This window comes from Eulemur rufifrons, chromosome 28 (genome assembly GCF_041146395.1).
Source record: "Eulemur rufifrons isolate Redbay chromosome 28, OSU_ERuf_1, whole genome shotgun sequence".
Lineage (NCBI taxonomy): Eukaryota > Metazoa > Chordata > Mammalia > Primates > Lemuridae > Eulemur > Eulemur rufifrons.
In genome coordinates this window covers 4,855,825-4,875,278 of record NC_091010.1, presented here as the reverse complement: position 1 = coordinate 4,875,278, position 19,454 = coordinate 4,855,825, and the positions used below count along the sequence as shown (strand labels likewise).

At 37.3% G+C, this 19,454-nt stretch overlaps 1 protein-coding gene across 1 annotated transcript in view; it reads left to right on the top strand.

Annotated features, from left to right (window-relative positions):
- The window catches only part of ZFAND4 (zinc finger AN1-type containing 4), a 66,792-nt gene that overhangs the window by 23,244 nt on the left and 24,094 nt on the right, over nt 1-19,454 (top strand). Inside the window, 3 exon segments of the mRNA XM_069460400.1 lie at nt 5,770-5,845; nt 6,802-6,869; nt 11,851-12,089. Of these exon segments, the coding sequence (XP_069316501.1) occupies nt 5,770-5,845; nt 6,802-6,869; nt 11,851-12,089 (383 nt within the window).

Here is a 19,454-nt window from a genome sequence, read left to right as displayed (position 1 = left end):
TTCACTGTGAGAACCTGACTGAGATCCTGGTGGTAAAACTCACAAAAGTGTAGGTGTCCTTCTCTAACTTGGTCCTCCTGAGGTTTTTAATCTCATGCTTGTCCACAGTGAGCCTCCGGCAATTTGTTAATTATAGTTTTTAGGTTTTCTACTCTGTTACTTGTTCCCCAAAGAGGTTTCTGTTCTGGTAAATTGTGATTTTCTGTATTCACCTGTCTGTCTCTCCAGTTTGGGAGGCATGGTTGACCTCTATGACCTGATTTCTCTGACAGATCCAAGAAGAATTGTTGATTTTTCAGTTTTGTTCAGCTTGTTAGTTGTTGTTACAATGGAGCAGTGACTTCCAAGCTTCTTACATGCCTGGCTAGAAACTGGAGGTCTTACATTTTAACAGGGTTTATCTGCCTTCTATGTTGTGAATAGTCTGTGGAGATAAGAGGGGAGGCAGAAGAAGAATATTTTCCAAAAATCTAGTTGAGAAATGTGCTGTCTTGGACTAGGAAATGGTAGTTGGAGAGACAAGTATTTGTATTGTGGATGTTTGAGTGGCATAGAGCCAATGAGATTTGCTGACATATTAAATGCCAGGGTGAGAAAGTGAGGTGTCAGGGGTGACTCCATGGTATTTGACTTGAGCAAGTTGGAAGGATAGAGTTACCATTCATTCATTGAGATGAGTAAGACTGGAGCAGAAGCAGGTTTCAGGGAGCTTGGTTTTGGGCGTGTTGATTTTGAGATGATTGTTAGATTTCCAAGGACATATGTTGAACAATAGGCAGGGTATGCTTGTCTAGGGTTCAGGAAGAGATGCAGGCTAGAGAGGGCAGTTTGGGAGTCTTCAACATTTAGCTGGTATTCAAAGTCATGAGGTAGGATGAGATAGCCAAAGGAGTAAGTATACATTGAAAAAGAGAAGAGAGACAAGGGTACACCAAAATTAAGAGGTCAAGGCATTGAGGCAGACTAACAAAGGAGCCTGAGAGGGAGCAGCAGTGACATTAGAACAAAACCAAGGGAATATGGTATCTTGTAATTGTCTCCAGGAGGAGGGAGTGATCAGCTGTTTTGACAGGCCAAGTAGAAAGAGAGCTGAGAATTGACCATTGGATTTAGCAAAGAGAGTTAATTGCTGACTTTAACCAACCATTTTGATGGAGTGGTAAGGGTGAAAGCCTGATTAACAGTGGGTTCCAGGGAGGCCAAAGGAGAGGAATTGGAGACCATGGGTATATGCACCCCTGGGGAAGTTTCACAGTAAAAAGAAAGATAGAAATGAAGGTAGTGGATGGAAGGAGACCTGAATTCAAGAGTCTTTTGTTTTCTTTAATGGGAGAAGTAACAGTACATTTTGTATGCTGAAAGGAAAAAATATAAACAAGCAAACAAACTTTGTCATACTGGTTCTATTTTTCTTTTTCCTTTCCTTTCCTTTTCTTTTCTTTCTTTCTTTTTTTTTTTGAGACAGGGTCCCTCTCGGTCACCCAGGCTGCAGTGCAGTGACGTGATCATAGCTCACTGCAACCTTGAACTCTTGGGCTCAAGAGAACCTCCCACTTCAGCGTGCTGAGTAGCTAGGACTACAGGCACATGCTAACACACCCAGCTAATTTTTAAAAAAAAAATTTTGTAGGCATGAGGTCTTGCTATCTTGCTAGGCTGGTTTCCAGCTCCTGGCCTCAAAGGATTCTCCTGCCTTAGCCTCCCGAGTAGCTGGGACTACAGGTGTGTGCCACCACATCCGGCTAATTTTTCTATTTTTTTGTAGAGACAGCATCTCACTGTGGTCAGGCTGGTTTCAAACTCATGGCTTCAAGTGATCCTCCCACCTTGGCCTCCCAAAGTGCTGGGATTACAGAAGTGAGCCTCTGCACCCAGTCTACATTTAGATTTTCAATCTAATTGGAGTTTGTTCTTATGTATGGCATTTAGGTATGGATCTAATTTTATCTTTTACCAAATGACTTTTCCAAATGACCCAGTTGTCTAAGCATCATTTACTTTACAAATCCTATTTTGGCTCAGTAATTTGGGATCCCACCCCTATCATCTGTACTTGTGTTTATTTCTGGGCTTTCTGTATGTCAGTCGGTACCACACTTTTAATTATGGGGACTTGATAATATGTTTTCAAGTCTGGTAGGGCCAGTAGTCATCGATTTTCTGTTTTGGTGTTTTTTTGTTTTTTTTAATGGCTATTTTTACATGTTTTTTTTTTCCATTTAACTTCAGTTATCACTATGTCTCTTTTTAAAAAGTTGTTATTTTTAGTATGATTGTTTTAAACTTATAAATTAACTTAGTCTGGACTGACATCCTTATAATGTTGAGTCATTCTATCCAAAAATGCATGTCTACTTTTTTTTTTTTTTTTTTTTTTGAGACAGAATGTCGCTTTGTTGCCCTGGCTAGAATGAGTGCCGTGGTGTCAGCCTAGCTCACAGCAACCTCAAACTCCTGGGCTTAAGCGATCCTACTGCCTCAGCCTCCCGAGTAGCTGGGACTACAGGCATGCGCCACCATGCCCGGCTAATTTTTTCTATATAGATTTTTAGTTGGTCATATAATTTCTTTCTATTTTTAGTAGAGACGGGGTCTCGCTCTTGCTCAGGCTGGTCTTGAACTCCTGACCTCAAGCGATCCACCCGCCTCAGCCTCCCATAGTGCTAGGATTACAGGCGTGAGCCACCGCGCCCGGCCTACTTTTTTAAGTGTACTTTTATGTAGAGGAATGTAAAATTTTTCTTTGTAGAGATTTACACATTTCTTAAGTTTATTTGTAAGTATTAAATCTTCTTTATTGCTATTGTAAAAGGGGTTTTCTCTACCGTGGTGCCCTTTAATTTTATTGCTTATTTGGAGGCTGTTGATATTTTTGTGTTAATTCTATATCCTTCTATTTTATTGAATTTTTTTCTTTCTTTTTTGAAGATGGGGTCTTGCTCTTGCTCTGTCATCCAGACTGGAGTGCAGTGGTGTGATCATAGCTCACTGCAACCTTGAACTCCTGGGCTCAAGTGATCCTCCTGCCTCAGCCTCCTGAATATCTGGGACTATAGGCACGTGCCACTATACTCACCTGAGTTTTTAAAGTTTTTGTAGAGATAGGGTCTCGTGTTGTCCAGGCTGGTCTTAAACTGCTGGCCTCAAGTGATCTTCCCACATCAGCCTCCCAAAGTACTAGAATTATAGACATGATGAGCCACCATGCCCAGCCTGAGTTTTTTTTTTTGTTTTTTAGATAGTTTTATCATAGATTCTCTAGGGTTTTTATGATATATTATCTGTCATATCATCTGCAATAGAAATAGTTTTACTACTTCTTCACTGTCTTTGGCCTCTGATTGATTTCTGTTTTCTAATTGCATTGACTAATACTTCTAGTGTTCAATAGTGACAGAGATAGTGGGCATCCTTGCCTTGTTCCTGATCTTAGTAGAAATGCTTCTAGTGTTTCACGTTTCCGTGTTACCTGCCAACCTTTTATTTTTTAGTCTGCTAAATGATGGCTAAGTCCATTAAAAGCAATTATAGTAGTTGTGTCAAAGCACACGACTCTTTCTTCAATCCAGCTGTAAAGTTTCTATTACAAAAGAATTCTCTACATTGTCAATTGAATATACACATGGTGCTAATTGCCCAAAGTGCTTTAGATAAAGCACTTGATATGTTGATGAAATCCTGTAAGCTTAGTTGAAAAGATAACCTTGATACATTTAAAATTTTTTTAAAATAAGAAAATATATTTAAAGTGAAATAACTTCTAGCTTAAAAATCTTTTCTGGCCGGGTGCGGTGGCTCACGCCTATAATCCTAGCACTCTGGGAGGCCAAGGCGGGAGGATGGCTAGAGGTCAGGAGTTCGAGACCAGCCTGAGCAAGAGCGAGACCCCCGTCTCTACTAAAAAAATAGAAAGAAATTATCTGGATAGCTAAAAATATATATGGAAAAATATATGGTGGCACATGCCTGTAGTCCCAGCTACTTGGGAGGCTGAGGCAGTAGGATCCCTTGAGCCCAGGAGTTTGAGGTTGCTGTGAGCTAGGCAGATGCCATGGCACTCTAGCCTGGGCAACAAAGTGAGACTCTATCTCAAAAAAAAAAAAAAAAACAACAGAATAAAAAAAAAAAAAAAAAACAGAAAAAAAAATCTTTCCTTACTGGCATTCTCTTTCAGCTAAAAGCAAAAGAGGTGAACTGTTCAATTTGGGAGATATGTGTATATCTACCCCTTGAACCCTTGTGGGCTATAGTCCATGATATGTTTTAGAATATTTAGTGAATGTTTAATAGACATTCAGGTCTACTAACAGGCAACACCACTGAAACGTATCACTCAGACAGCTACTTTTGCTTTATGGAGACCGATATCCTAGAGAGTGATTAGGGTAAAGGTTGAGTGCAGTCTGGACTTAGCTGCTGGGGCTTCACATCATGCAGTCTCTCTGTGCTTTGGTTTTATCACCTGTGAAATGCAGATACTGGTGATGTCTACTTTGCAAGATTGTTGTTGCAATTAAATTGTGATAACATAGGTCAAATGAATATAACAGTGCCTGGTTTGTAATAATAAAAGCTAACACATGTAGCACTTACTGTTATTATTCTAATTCACTTACTTTATAGTATCATAAGCAAAAGTATTAATAATTTGAGAGGGCAGTATGTGAAATATTTGAAAAATATTTTCATCAATATCAGTATCCATTAATTGTTCCATTGACTAGATAATGCTCATTCTCTGGCTCATATAGTCCAAATTTTCTTGGGGCATTTAAATGTGCAGTTTGTTTAAAAAAATTAATTATACTAGAGTATGAAATCTGCCTTAATATTCTTTTTTTATTTCAACATGTTTAGGGGGTACAAAATTTTTTTGTTACATGGATCACTTTTGTAATGCTTGAGTCATGGCTATAAGTGTGCCCATCACCTGAACAGTGTTCATTGTACCCATTAGGTAGGTTTTTGCCCCTCTTCTTCCTTCCTCCCCCCACTTGATTTCCAGTGGGTTTTACTTCCCGCTGTCCACATGTGCTCCTGGTTAGTTCTTAATATTCTTTTAACATCACAGAAATGTAAAGAAACTTGTCTTGTAGACTATAATTTTTAGTGTTAAAAATTGTCCATAATATAATTTTTGTTTTGTTTTATTTTTTTGTGTTTATTTTGAGACAGGGTCTCACTGTGTTGCCTGGGCTAGAGTGCAGTGGTGTCATCATAGCTCACTGCAGCCTCAAACTCCTGGGCCCAGGCTGTCCTCCTGCCTCAGCTTCCCTAGTAACTAGAACTACAGGTGCGAGCCACCACATCCAGCTAATTTTTTTATTGTTTGTAGAGACATGGTCTTGCTATGTCTCATACTTCTGGCCTCAAGCAATCCTCCCACCTCAGCCTCCCAAAGTGCTAGGATTATAGGCATGCATGATAGGATTATAGGCCACCACACCTGGCCGATTATACACTTGTAACACTTGTAACACTGAATATAATTGAACACAGACTGTACTTTGTAGCATTTAGAACTGTCTTCTAGGCCTTAAATCTTGAACTCTTCAAGGCTGATATCTTGTCTTATGCTTTGTTTTAGGCCAGTGGTAGCCATGCCTTTATCTATGAGTCTATAAATTTTAACTAAGCACCTAGTATTCGATTTAGAAATGTGCTTAATTTATTTGTACACTTAGTTCTTTAATGAAGTAGCTTTGTATCATACTCTTTTGGAGATGTTGTTGAATTCTTTAACAATTTTTTTTATAACCTTCCCCTAAGGTATTCCCATCTGTCAGCAGCACTTAATTTGGAATAACATGGAACTTGAAGATGATTATTGCTTGAATGATTACAAGTGAGTGTAATTGCATATAAGCTGTTTTATAGGCACTTAGTGTTATGAGTTCATATGCCAATATTTTTCTTCTAAATCGTTGGATCATTTCTCTTGTTCTGACTAGTTCTGATTCTTAGACTTCATTATAAATCCTGAACTTCAGATGTATTAGCTTGGTATCCCATACTGTCTGATCTTTGTCCTCTAATACTTTTGTTTTACCTTTTTATTTTTTATGCCAAGCTGTTTATCCTCTGCCTTTTAAAAATCTTCTTATTATCTTTTTGCCTTTTTTGTCCTTTCTTTGGATATTGACCCATTCCCACCTGGCCATGTTCCTTTTCTTTCTGTTTTCACAAGGGTTTTGCATAAGAGAGAATTGCACTCCACCGAATCTTTCATTTCTCTTTAAGTCCTCCCTTTTGTTACTAAGCCATGCTCTGGGCACCAGTGATGCAAGCATACTTTCTGAGTTTTTGTCTTTTTTCCCATTCTTTCACATAATTCATCACTCTTTTCTTAAGAAAAGAGGAAAAGAGTGAGGGGCAATTTGGAAAACTGGAAGAGCACTGGGAATCAGGAGAGCTTATAGTTTTGCCATTTTTCTCTGTTCTATTTTATTAAATAGACCTGCCATTTTCTAACACTTTTGGTCTTGGGCAAGCCTCTTTTCTTCTCTGGGCCTCCTTTTCCTTATATGTGAAATGAAAAGGCAGCCACATGATCACAGGGGGCTTTTCCGGTACTTTTATTCTGGGATTTCACATCATATTTAAGGCTTACCAGAACGTTTTCACTTTTTTGTTATTTATACAAGTAAATACATTAACATTTTATATTTATTCACCTTGCTGTATCTTTTTGTGTTTAGAGAGTGGGCGTTATGCCTAATGAACCAGGACATAATTATGTGTAGATTTAATACTGAATGTATTTTTATGATTATGGTTTATTTTTGTGTTAACTATCCACAGCATTTCAGAAGGTTGTACCTTGAAGCTGGTATTGGCTATGCGTGGTGGACCTATAAATACTAGACGAGGTAGGCATGTGTCCATTAAAGCAATTTGACAATGACATTCTTTAAGTCAGCATTTTTATAGCCTCAGGTTTTATTCAGGTTCCCCTTCTGCTATTAGGCTTTAGAAGAATCACATTTGATTCTCTAGGCATTGTTCTTCAAAGAAAATACATAGAGGTTAGAACTCTAAAATATATTCCAGAAAATCTGATGATTCCTGATTCAATCTAAGGAAACTTAAAAATAAACCTCACCAGCATAGGGAAGGGAAATGGAATGACATAGTATAAATATTATATTGTTATCATTGTGTTAAGGTTCATACCAGTGTTGTTGCTTTGTTTATTTACAAAAGTTATTTATATAATTTTTATTTTATTTTTTTGTGGTTTTTTTGAGACAGGGTCTCACTGTGTTGCCTGGGCTAGAGTGCAGTGGTGTCATCCATAGCTCACTGCAACTTCAAACTCCTGGGCCCAGGTTGTCCTCCTGCCTCAGCTTCCCGAGTAGCTGGGACTACAGGCGCAAGCCACCACACTCAGCTAATTTTTTTTTTTTTTTTGAGACAGAGTCTTTGCTCTGCCCGGGCTAGAGTACCGTGGCATCAGCCTAGCTCACAGCAACCTCAAAGTCCTGGGCTCACCAATCCTACTGCATCAGCCTCCCGAGTAGCTGGGACTACAGGCATGTGCCACCATGCCCGGCTAATGTTTTCTGTATATATTTTTAGTTGTCCATATAATTTATTTCTATTTTTAGTAGAGATGGGGGTCTCACTCTTGCTCAGGCTGGTCTCGAATGCCCGAGCTCAAACGATCCTCCCGCCTCGGCCTCCCAGAGTGCTAGGATTACAGGCGTGAGCCACCGTGCCTGGCCAATTTTTTTTTATTGTTTGTAGAGACATGGTCTTGCTACATTGCTTAGACTGGTCCCGAACTCGAACTTTACTGAGTTTTCAATACCTGGAATGATAATTATTATGGAAAATTCCAGTGTTACCTGTTTACCTGGTTTGTGATGCATCCGGGTTTCATAATATTACCGTGGCCCTGTTGAATCCTGTCTCAGAATGTGAGTGGTCTCTGAAGTCCATTCCTTCATTCAATAAATACATATTGAACATCTGCCAAATGACTGGTGCAATGTTCCAAGTGTCATAAACATGGGAGAGAAAGCCTGCTTTGTGACACTGCCTACAATAAATTCGTAAAGAATTGATGTAATTTCAATTGGTTGTTAAGTGCTATGCAGGAAATAGGGTAACCGTGATCACATCTATGGAAGTAGAATAGTAGGAAGGGTCCTCAGAGAAGATGACATGAGTGGAGACTTGACTGACAAGAAAAGCTGGGAGTGTTCACACTGGTCCCTGATTCACGTATGTCACATGAATCCCTACCAAGTGGAGGTGGCTACCCAGAATAGTCCTGCACTGTGGACCTCATGGGGGAAGGCCTTCATATTTGTTTGATCCTTCCCGAACCAGAAAACCGAAGGTTAAGTATTGATTCCACTGCCAGCTTACTTCCACGTGTCAAATTATGTCCCTGTGCTTCATAATTTTGGTTAGAAAATAGGGTTATTACCATTTTTTTCCTTAGCTACCTCAAGAGGTGTCAGTGACATATGTTACTCTGGCTGTTGAACTGTTTTACATAGTTAGAGAAAACATAAGTAATGATGTTAGAACTGATTAGCACTTCTGATGTCCAGGACTTTCTATTAATGGGATTTATGAAATTGTCCTCTGTGACATACGATAGTGTTTATAGTAATGACTCTGAGGGTAGTGCAAGAACCCTAAGTGTTTACTGAGCCATTATGTTAAGATAGAACTATGCAGTGTTAATGCCATGTGAATTCTACTGTATTATAGTGTTGAAAGTTGGTTATTTGTGTGTAATATAATGCTATTTTTAAATCACTGTGTTTAATCAGAACACCTACTTTTCTTATTACAACTAAAATTGTTTTATATGTTTATGAGGAGTGTAAGTGCTACAGATTCTGAATTAAGTATTGTATATATGTATTTTTTTTACTTTTCTTTTTTTAAAGGAAAATGAAAGGTATCACTACTCTCTGGTAGTTGAAGCTTTGTAATAAATAAAGCTTTGTAATAATATTATCCTACAGTTTTCTGTGCCTTGTTTGTGAACTGAAAAATCAGCAGCTAGAGCTCGTCTGTTTTTTAATATTTTAAAATAAGTTTTAAATAATTTTGCCTTTATTGAATCAACATTTTTAAAACCGAAAGCTTGATATTTCCCACCTTGTGTCATTGAAATATTTGTGAAAAAGAAAAACTGAACCCAGATTTAGGACTTCTCCATATTGTATTTGAGAAATTGTTTTTTTTTTTTTTTTTTTTTTTTTACCTATTTAGTCTTATTTCAAAATCTTGGTTTAAAAAGCACCTTTACCATGGGAGTTCCAGGAATATTTAGCTTTTAAATTTGCTTTTGAAATAACCATTTTCAAAGCAGCATAGAAAAAAATACTTGATTTTCTTTTTTTTATTATTTTTTTATTTTTTTATATTTTGAGACAGAGTCTCACTCTGTGTTACCCAGGGTAGAGTGCCGTGGCATCAGCCTAGCTCAAAGCAACCTCAAACTCCTGGGCTCAAGCAATCCTACTGCCTTAGACTCCCGAGTAACTGGGACTACAAGCATGTGCCACCGTGCCCGACTATTTTTTTCTATATATTTTTAGTTGTCCAGATAATTTCTTTCTATTTTTTTAGTAGAGACGGGGGTCTCACTCTTGCTCAGGCTGGTCTCGAACTCCTGAGCTCAAATGATCCACCTGCCTCAGCCTCCCAGAGTGCTGGGATTACAGGTTTGAGCCATCGCGCCCAGCCTTCTTGATTTTCTAAAGCTAAATTGTATCCTACACTTTATATGCATCATTTTATAGCTGATAAAATCTAAAGGATTTTTCTGTTATGAAAAAAAGTGTTTGGATACAAAAATATAGTTAGATAGAATGAACAATATTTGATAGCACAAGAAAGTGACTATAATAAAAAATAAGTTAGGGTATAATTTAAAATAACTTACAGAATGCAGTTGGAATGTTTCTGACACAAAAAAATGATAGATGCCTGAGGTGATAGATACCCCAATTACCCCGATTTGATTAATTCACATTGCATGCCTGTATCAAGACATCACATGTACGCTAACCCTATTGTGTACCCATAATAATTAAAAATAGAAAAAATTTTTAAAAAGAAATGTACACACACACACACACACACACACACGTGCACGGGCAATCCCAGTGATTCCTTGAGTAAGGCACCCTGTGCTAGTATAGGATAGGCTTTCATGTGGCTGTAGTAATGGCAGTGGCAACACCTAAAAAACTGGTATCATAATTTTTATTTCTTATTAATGTGGTGTGGAAAGTGGACCATTAACTTAAGAAGGGCAAGAGCTTGTTTGAAAAGTGTCTTTTAAGATTTATATATTTTTTTGCCTATGAAAGTCAATCAAGGCTGGGCACGGTGGCTCACACTTGTAATCCTAGTACTCTGGGAGGCCGAGGCAGGAGGATTGCTTGAGGTCAGGAGTTCGAGACCAGCCTGAGCAAGAATGAGACCTCGTTTCTATTAAAAATAGAAAAATTAGCCAGGCATGGTGGTGTGCACCTGTAGTCCCAGGTACTCGGGAGGCTGAGGCAGGAGGATTGCTTGAGCCCAGGAATTTGAGGTTGCTGTGAGCTAGGCTGATGCCACGGCACTCTAGCCCAGGTGACAGAGTGAGACTCTGTCTCAAAAAAAAAAAAAAAAAAAAAATCAAAATGTCCAAATAATTTTCATTAGATAATCTCAATCTTATTATATTTCTAAGACTTTTATGGTTTAGTAGTAGTGGTATTGAATTTAGTACATTATGTTTGATGTTTTTACTTCATCGCTTTCAGAGTTTAATATTTTCCTTTTGCTGCAACTTCCTTTTAAAAGGTACTACAACACTGTGATTCTGTTAATAAATAAATGATAATTATACAGCTTGGGAAACTGTGGCCTCTTTTAGGAGAGAACAAAAGTTTCTGCAGCATGACATAAGAATGTCTTTGGGAGACATTCTTGGAACTTTTTTTTTTTTCCTGGAACTGTTACTTAGAACCCCAAGTCTGAGGTTCAGGGGCTTCTGGAACATTCTCCCCATGAGCCAGCTGTCTTTTGAGGCCCGTTCCCACCGTAGGGTGGCTGTTGTACATGAAAGCAGATTGTAATGATGGCTGCAGTATCATTCAAACCCGAGGACATCTCTGGGCCACAGTTTAGAGTGGCCCCAGTCAGCCTGTGTACTTCGTTGTGTTCTTACTGGACACATGGATACATACCAGGACAGTTGGGGTACTGGGAGGATGCTTTTAAGAAACAACATACCATTTCACACAGTTTTAGTATACTAAGCAGCCACTTGTGTTCTAGTTATTGTGTACTTTTAGTTACTAAACTTCACATCAAGGAATAGCTCTAAGAAGAATCAGCCTTTATATAAAATCAGAAAGAAAAAGAAAGGTTCACTTCTAATTTCTTACATATGTCTTCCAGCTGTGTATGTGTATATGTGTGTTTATTTTTTAATCTAAAGTAAGGGGAATTTATGTTGCTTCTAATTATTGATTGTTAGAACCAATATTTGAAAATATAGGAAACAAAAGGTATACAATGAAAATAATCATAGATAATAATGTCATAGAATCAGCAAATACACAGACTCTAGTGAGCCAGAAAAAACACCCTCATATTTTGGTTAAACCCTGTCTTTGAACATAGCAGCACAATAATACATTTCATTTCTTTCATATTGATACAACACAGGGAATGCTGTATTAACTATAAAAAGGTCAGAAACGTATTTGAAGGATATCATGTATACCTTATATGCACAGGGTGGTTGTTCAGATTCATCCTGTCACTGTATCAAGGTGCATAAAACTTGATATAAATTGAAAGCTTGTTTATCAATTTTTCTATTTGTAGTTCCTATGGAAGATCCACTTAGGGAGATGGCTGAGTACCTGGATTCCAGTCGAGATGAGGTCTGGGAGAAGACCTCCTGCAACAAACAAATAACATTTTTGGTATATCGAGAAGGAGATCAATTGAATTTCTTTTGTGTAATAGATAGGGGAGATGGCACTTTAACACCATTATCTGAATCTTTAAGGTAAATTGGTTTTCATTTACATGTCTCACTTAGAAAAAGAGAACATCACATGATATGCTCCATAAACTTTCCTGTTTACCTCATGGTGTCAAAATAATCTTAATATGTTAACAGGACTGACTAAATTTCATGCATCTCTTTCCTACCCCACTCTCCCATCTGAAATTGTTCTTCATATGATTTATATGATGGGTAATTTCTAAAACAAGTTTCTTTACAGAATAGGATTTTTCCATTAAAAAAAAGATTTGTTTCCATTACTTCATGAAACTCTAAGATGCCCATGAGATTGTAGAGTCTTGTTATAATAATGTGTTATTAATACAACCTTGGCATAATAGAAAGGGATAAGCCTAAAGTTGCTATCTTTTTTCTAAATTTAACTTACTCCTTAAAAGTTGATAAATTTCTTTATTTCTGGGGTCTTGTTTTCCTACTCTATGAAAGGGAGAGAAATTGTAATATTACTTCTAAAATCAGAAGGAAAAACCCTACAGATGTTTAGCTAGGCAATAGAAAAATTAGAGAATTGGACATGGTGCCCTCTAAGTTTCCGTGCATGCTGACTTACTATGATTCTTTATCTCCTTTCACTGGAAGTCATTACACATTTACTGAACTTTTAGAGCTGGTCACTAAGTAAGGCACTGGTGTGTTACTGGGATATAATGTTGGTAATTGTAAAAAGATGTCAGAATCTCTGGGAAAACAGATGAGAGGGGTTCATTTTGCCCAAAAGGTAGTGAGTTAGCCTCTGAAAAGAAAACCTTAAAAGAGGAGTGGGGTAAGAGTTTGCCAAGCAGACAAAGAAAGGAAAGATATTACAGATAACTGAAGTTAGACTTGCAAAATGAAAAGGTAGTGGTAAAACCGTTCAAAGAAAAAACAACTTGCATTTGGAGAACAGTTTCTGTGGGTCAGGAGTCTAGCCACAGTCTAGCTGGGTGCTGTGCACAGGGTCCCACAAGGCTGCGGTTCAGGGTGTCAGCAAGGATGTGCTCTGATCTGGAGAGGAGGCTAATCCACTTTCCAGGTCATTCATGTTGTTGGCATCATTGATTTCCTTTCGGTTATATAACTGAGGGCCCCATTTTTTTGTCGGCTGTTGGCTGGAGGCTTCCCTCAGCTCCCTTTTGATTAGTTCAGTCAACTGCTTTGAGGCCTAAATTACGTCTGCAAAGTCCCTTTACCTTTGCCATATTCAGTTGGCTAGAAGCAAGGCAGACGTCACGCCCACACCCAAGGGTGGAAGACTACATGGTATATGAATACCAAGGGTCGAGAATCATGGAGATTCCCTTAGGATTCTGCCCACTGCAGAGTGTTCTGTGGAAGAAAGACTAGACTCAATATTTGTGGCCACAGACAGCAGACTGTGACAAATGGGTGCTGACTATTGGCTCCAACATGTCAGGGTCTGGTTAGTACTACAAACGGGGCATGAACATACAGGCTGGAAGTAGAGAAGACATAGCAATGAGGACTACAGCCTTGGACCGTTAATAGGATTTCTTCACACCAGTTTCTCCATGTGCTGGTCACTGTTGTTAGTACATCTCTTTTAGCTGTCTTTTGCTAAAGGAGGACATCTAAGCTTAGGACCTTAGTATGTGAGCTGCTTTACAACTGTGATCATGGGTTTTCCACGCCTTTCATCATGCCATGCTTTCAACCTATCTTTTCCACTTTCTGTGAAATATCATTGCTTCCATTTTCTTCTCAGTCAACTTCTATTGTGTTTGTGACTTAGCCCAAATCTCATCATGGAGTTCAATTAAAATTGTCTTGTTCCTCTCAAGATACTTTTTGGATTATTTTTCTCTTCCTTTCTATTTACCTACCACAGTTGGACAAAGAAAGGGATGGGATGAATGAGAAAAGGGAGTAGAAAACCATCTGGTCATACTGTAAAGGACGTTTATCTTACCTATTCTAGAAGAGGCTTTCTTACTCTACGGCAGGGGGCAGCAAATTTTTTCTGTGCAAATAGTAACTATTTTGGGATTTTCATGCTAAGAGACAGCATCAAGGATATTATGTAGGTACTTATATAACAAGAGAGAAAATATATTTCCATAAAACTTTTACTGACAAAGTTCAAAATACAGCAGTTGGGTACTTTTTTCCTTTTCATAATACAAGTCTACTTATGAGAAGAATGGAATTCTTTTTTTTTGGTGGGAGTCATATTTTACCTAATTGACGTTGAAGTTAGTATTGCCTATCAGATTTGCAGATTCAGTCACAAAAGTTTACCTGTTAATGTTGATCTCTAATGAGATTTGATATTTTTTATCTTTGAAACTTTTTCACACAGGTAAGTGCTGCCAGATCAGTGATATTAGTCTGTGAGCATATGATTTCAGTGACGCATGCTCATCATATTGAAAGGCCTTTATAGAATTCTGTTAGGTATTCTCTTGCTGTTTGTTTGCCTTAGAAGCTCCTCAATTACGTATTTAAATGGATTTTGAAATACAGAGATTTTCTTTGAATTTGCCCTGAGGTATAAAAACTCTGCTAGACCTTGAGCTTCAAAAATATATCTGCTGCAAATTTTTGTGGTAATGGAGATCTTGCTTTGTTTCAGCTTTTGAAAGCACGGGAAGTATTGCAGCCTGCCATTATGTATGATTCAGACACTAGTTGTCAAAATGACATTGCAGTGTAAGTTTCACATATAAGCATTGTTTTGTCTTGTGATACTAGGTTGAATTTGTTATGAATGTTAGGAAACATTAATAAGTCCACAGCAAAAACTAACTTCCATAGGCATTCAGTGTTTGATAATAGTGGTTGAGGACAGCTCTTCTCATTCGAAGTTCTTGAGCTAAAAAATCATAAAACTTTATTACCTCTAAGGCATTAAACTGATGATGGATAAGTCCAGGAGACAATTGAAATTTACCGCTGACACTTCTGGCTCAATAATGCATGACAGGTTCAGATATTGACTGCAGAATACCTGTGGATGAATAATGCAGCGAGTAACCGTGGGCTTTTTAAGCGCCTCACATGTTCACTTGCTTTATCAATTTTTCCAGTTAAGTTTTTTTTCTGTTCCACACATATTATCACCCCACCAATTATAGCAGTTTTCACTTTAGTTTTTACTGAATTAGTGTTTTAGCAACTTCTTTGAAAATATTAATATTCTCACCTGTAATAGTTTCATGCAGACTGTTTGTAGGGGCTAACTCTTCAGTCATTTCAAACTTGATGTTGATGCCCTGAATAAACAGTGACAACTGAGCAGTATCAGTAACATATGTCAACACATACATGTGCTAACGCCTTGACTACAGCCTTTGGGTTCATCAGAAACAAAGGAACCCACTGCTACATTTGACTGGCTTGAAAAAAACCGAAACAGAAACCAAGGAAAACGACTCAGTCACTTGCCTTATTTTCTAATTGACTGTTGATATTGCTTCTGATGTTGTCAACTCTTTGAGAAATTGTTCTTACTGGAAAAGTAGTCTTTAAACAAGTTAATTTTCTGTGGACATACTTGTTCAACTGCTTTGATCAAACATGGTTGAATTAATTTGCTATTGAAAAACAGCTTTTCTTGCTTGGCTAGCAAATAAGCCACTCAGAAACTTCTATGCATGTTGCCTCATTTTCATTTTTTATTTTTGTGAAGAAATTCTGTAACATGAGATATTCCATTGTAAGTCTTCCAGTTTTTCTGATTATTGCATTCCTGCAAGTTGGGAATATTGTGATGAGTGCTTGTGTTGTTTTCCTTTAGCACAGCTATGGTGTCATTGCACAATAAACATAATGCTTTACCATCTAATTGATGACAAATAATCTACTGTACCTTAAAATTGCAACATTTAAAGTCTACTTTTCTTGTTTTGACATGTTGGTTATATGCTGGCCCTTAAAAAAAATGACGGTATAGCAACACATGTGGCACTGAAAATGCTGTTGAATTAACTGTGTCACTATGATTTGTAGTTTGCCACACCGCAGTACAGAGTGGTGAGAGAGCCATGTACAATTTCTGTCATAGCTACTCAACTCTGCCATTGTAGACAAAAGCAGTCACATGTAATGTGTGATCAAGGGAATGTGGCTGTGTTCCAGTAAAACTTTATTTATGGACACAAATTTCATTTTCATATAACTTTCATGTGTTATGAAATACTATTATTTTGATTTTGTTCCAGCTATTTAAGAGTGTGAAAACCATTCTTAGCTCATGGGCCACGCAAAAACAGGTGGCAGGACAGATTTGACCCATGGCCATAGTTTGCTGACTCCATCTTTAAGAAGAAACAGGGAGAACTGGATATTCATGTGATTCATTTAGATACAAAATCAACATCAGTCTTTCTTTAGAATCAAATGTTGTCTTCTTCTTTCTGTTTTTTTACTTTTTATAGGTTCTTTTTCTGAGGAATTTAGTCTCAAATCTTTTTGGTGGATCATACCACCTTACTGTTTTTATTAAATAGAAAGCAGTATTGTAAGACTTAATGGTAAATTGTCTGTGAAAGTCAAATGAGGTCTTGGCTTTGGGGTGAACACATTTAATGTTGAAATAAATATTACATTCACCTAACTCTTACACTTTAAGCATATTATTAAATTAAAAGATTTAAAGTTATATATATATATATATATATATAGCACTCAAGAAAATATTTAGAAATTCAAGAAAATATTAGAATATTTAAATATAAAGAAAGATGTCTTTGGATTAAGTTTATAATTACAATATTATCCTAGTCTAGTTAGATTTTTTTCATCTAAAATAATTTTGTGATTGGCTTCTAACTGATCTCATGAATCTCTGCTTTGAGAGAGAAAACACAATAATGTGGTTCTTTGAAAAATATTAGGTAAATTTAAAAGTGCTTTTATACTCTAAAATGCATCCAATGAAATATTTTCATGATTGTTCTTTTTTTGATACATTATTTTTTTTTATTTCAGCATATTATGGGGGTACAAAAGTGTAGGTTACATATATTGCCGTTATCCCCCCTTCCCCCCCGAATCAGAGCTTCAAGCATGTCCATCTCCTAGACAGTGTACATGGTACTCATTATGTATGTACACACCTATCCCCGCCCCCAACATCTACCCGACACCTGATCAATGTTACTCCTAAATGTGCTCTTAGGTGATGATCAGTGAAACCAATTTGATGGTGAGTACATGTGGTGCTTGTTTTTCCATTCTTGGGATACTTCACTTAGTAAAATGGGTTCCAGCTCTATCCAGGAAAATACAAGAGGTGCTATATCACCATTGTTTCTTATAGCTGAGTAGTACTCCATGGTATACATATACCACATTTTATTAATCCACTCATGTATTGATGGGCACTTGGGTTGTTTCCACATGTTTGCAATTGTGAATTGTACTGCTATAAACATTCAAGTGCAGATGTCATGATTTTTTTTTTACATATATATTCCATGGGAGAATAGATCTTTTCATGACTATAAGGTTGAGCAGAAACTTCTTTCAGTATTCATTAAAGGTATGTAAGTTAAAATGCCACAGGGCAACAGAGAAGTATTTAAAGTTAAAATATTGCAAGGTAACCAAGAATAGAGTATGCTTGAGTCATTCCTTCTAACTCCACAGGGTCAAATTATAAAAATCTTCATGCAACTTTCCTTTTCAGATACTGTCTGTTAATAGTTGACCTGAAGACAAAAGCCTTTGAACACTATAAGTTCTGTCACTCATTTGGGTGCACAAGCATGATGCAGTAAAGCCTGTTATTTGGTGCCTGGGGAAGCAACAGGAAGTAGTAGGAAAAATCAGCTTTGGAACCAGAAAAATGGGGGATTTGAATCTTAGGTCCATCATCTGCTGGCTTTCTGGTCTTGAGCCAAATCACTCAACCTCTCTCAACTGCAGGTTCTTCATTTATAAAATGAGATATAATATCTAACTTATGTAGTTTCATGAGGATTAGGAATAATGGGTGGGAAGTACCTGGCAGAGTTGGCATTCAGTAAATGGGAGACAATGTTGTTACTTTACTGTTGTACTTGTGTCAGATATCATATTTTATAGGCATGGGCAGTAGATAGCAATTACAGTCATGAGTCAGGCACTACAGACTGAACTGGTTGTGGAGACCAGTTCCTGCATTCTTCCTTCTGATACACATGCCATTTAGAACTGGGGCTGTCTATGCTCTGTTCTGCTCTTGTTTGGTGGTAGTATATACTACAGAAGTGTTATGGAATATGCCCTACTAAGGCTGTCCTAAATTGTTTCCATTTCTTACAACCACATAGAATAGGAAATTTATTAACCCTCATACTTGTATAGCATAGATAACATAATTTAGTTTTCCTGAAAGTAAATCAGACACAGTGGCTAATATGTATTCTTATTCTGCTCTAGTTAAAGCTTTAGGCCGGACGTGGTGGCTCACGCCTGTAATCCCAGCACTTTGGGAGGCCGAGGAGGGGGATCGCTTGAGGCCAAGAGTTACAGACAACCCTGGGTAACATGGCGGGACCCCGTCTCTACAAAAAATAAAGTTTTAATAATTTTCCACATATGCTGAGCTTGTGTTGTTTTCAAATCCTTACCATTCTAATTTTCCCATTATTGAAAAGATAAATGGAATTTCAGTATGTTTGTGTTCAGCTTATCAAACAATTGGATATGTGCTAAGCACTTTGCCCTGTGCAAACACTAGGAAGATGAATAAAGTCTAATACCTGCTTTCAGCTTGCTTACCTATGAGGGAGTAAGAGGGACAAACAGACATGTAAGTGTAAATATGAGGATAATGTGATGTGTTGTATTATATGATCAAAGAGAAGGGACTCCAAATATTAATTATTTTAAAATATGAATAAGTGTCATGATGGTTGATCAGTAACTGAAGCGTTTAACATAATTTGTCTCATGACTTGACTGGGTGTATTTTTTCCATGTTAAAATCTATACTATTCTAGGTGGTTACATTTTCAAACACACTTAGAAAAATTTTGTTATCCTGATTTTTTAAAATCTATTTTTGTTCTTTAAGAACAGAAAATGCTCTGATGACACCTGTTTATAAATTACTTTGTTTAGTGAGAATCCCCTCAGGATGAATAAAAAGCTGTACTTCTGTGCCAATTTTTTAAAATTTTGATTCATGAAAATCTGATCAGCCTGTTGTTGAGGTAGCACAATCCATCAGCATTGGCTGATAAAATGAAATCAGAACATTCTTGTGGAAATGGATTTTGCCTCTTTGGGAATTTATAGCAGGTGCCAAAAGATCTTTATTTAAGACATACTAAATTGAGAGAAGTTCAGCTATACTAGATTTTTAGTAATACTAGATCATGCTATTAATTCCCATTTAATTTTTTTCTCCTAAGAAGTGCATTTCTTGAAATATATTTTCCTTGCATTTACATTGACAAAAGAGATTTAGTGT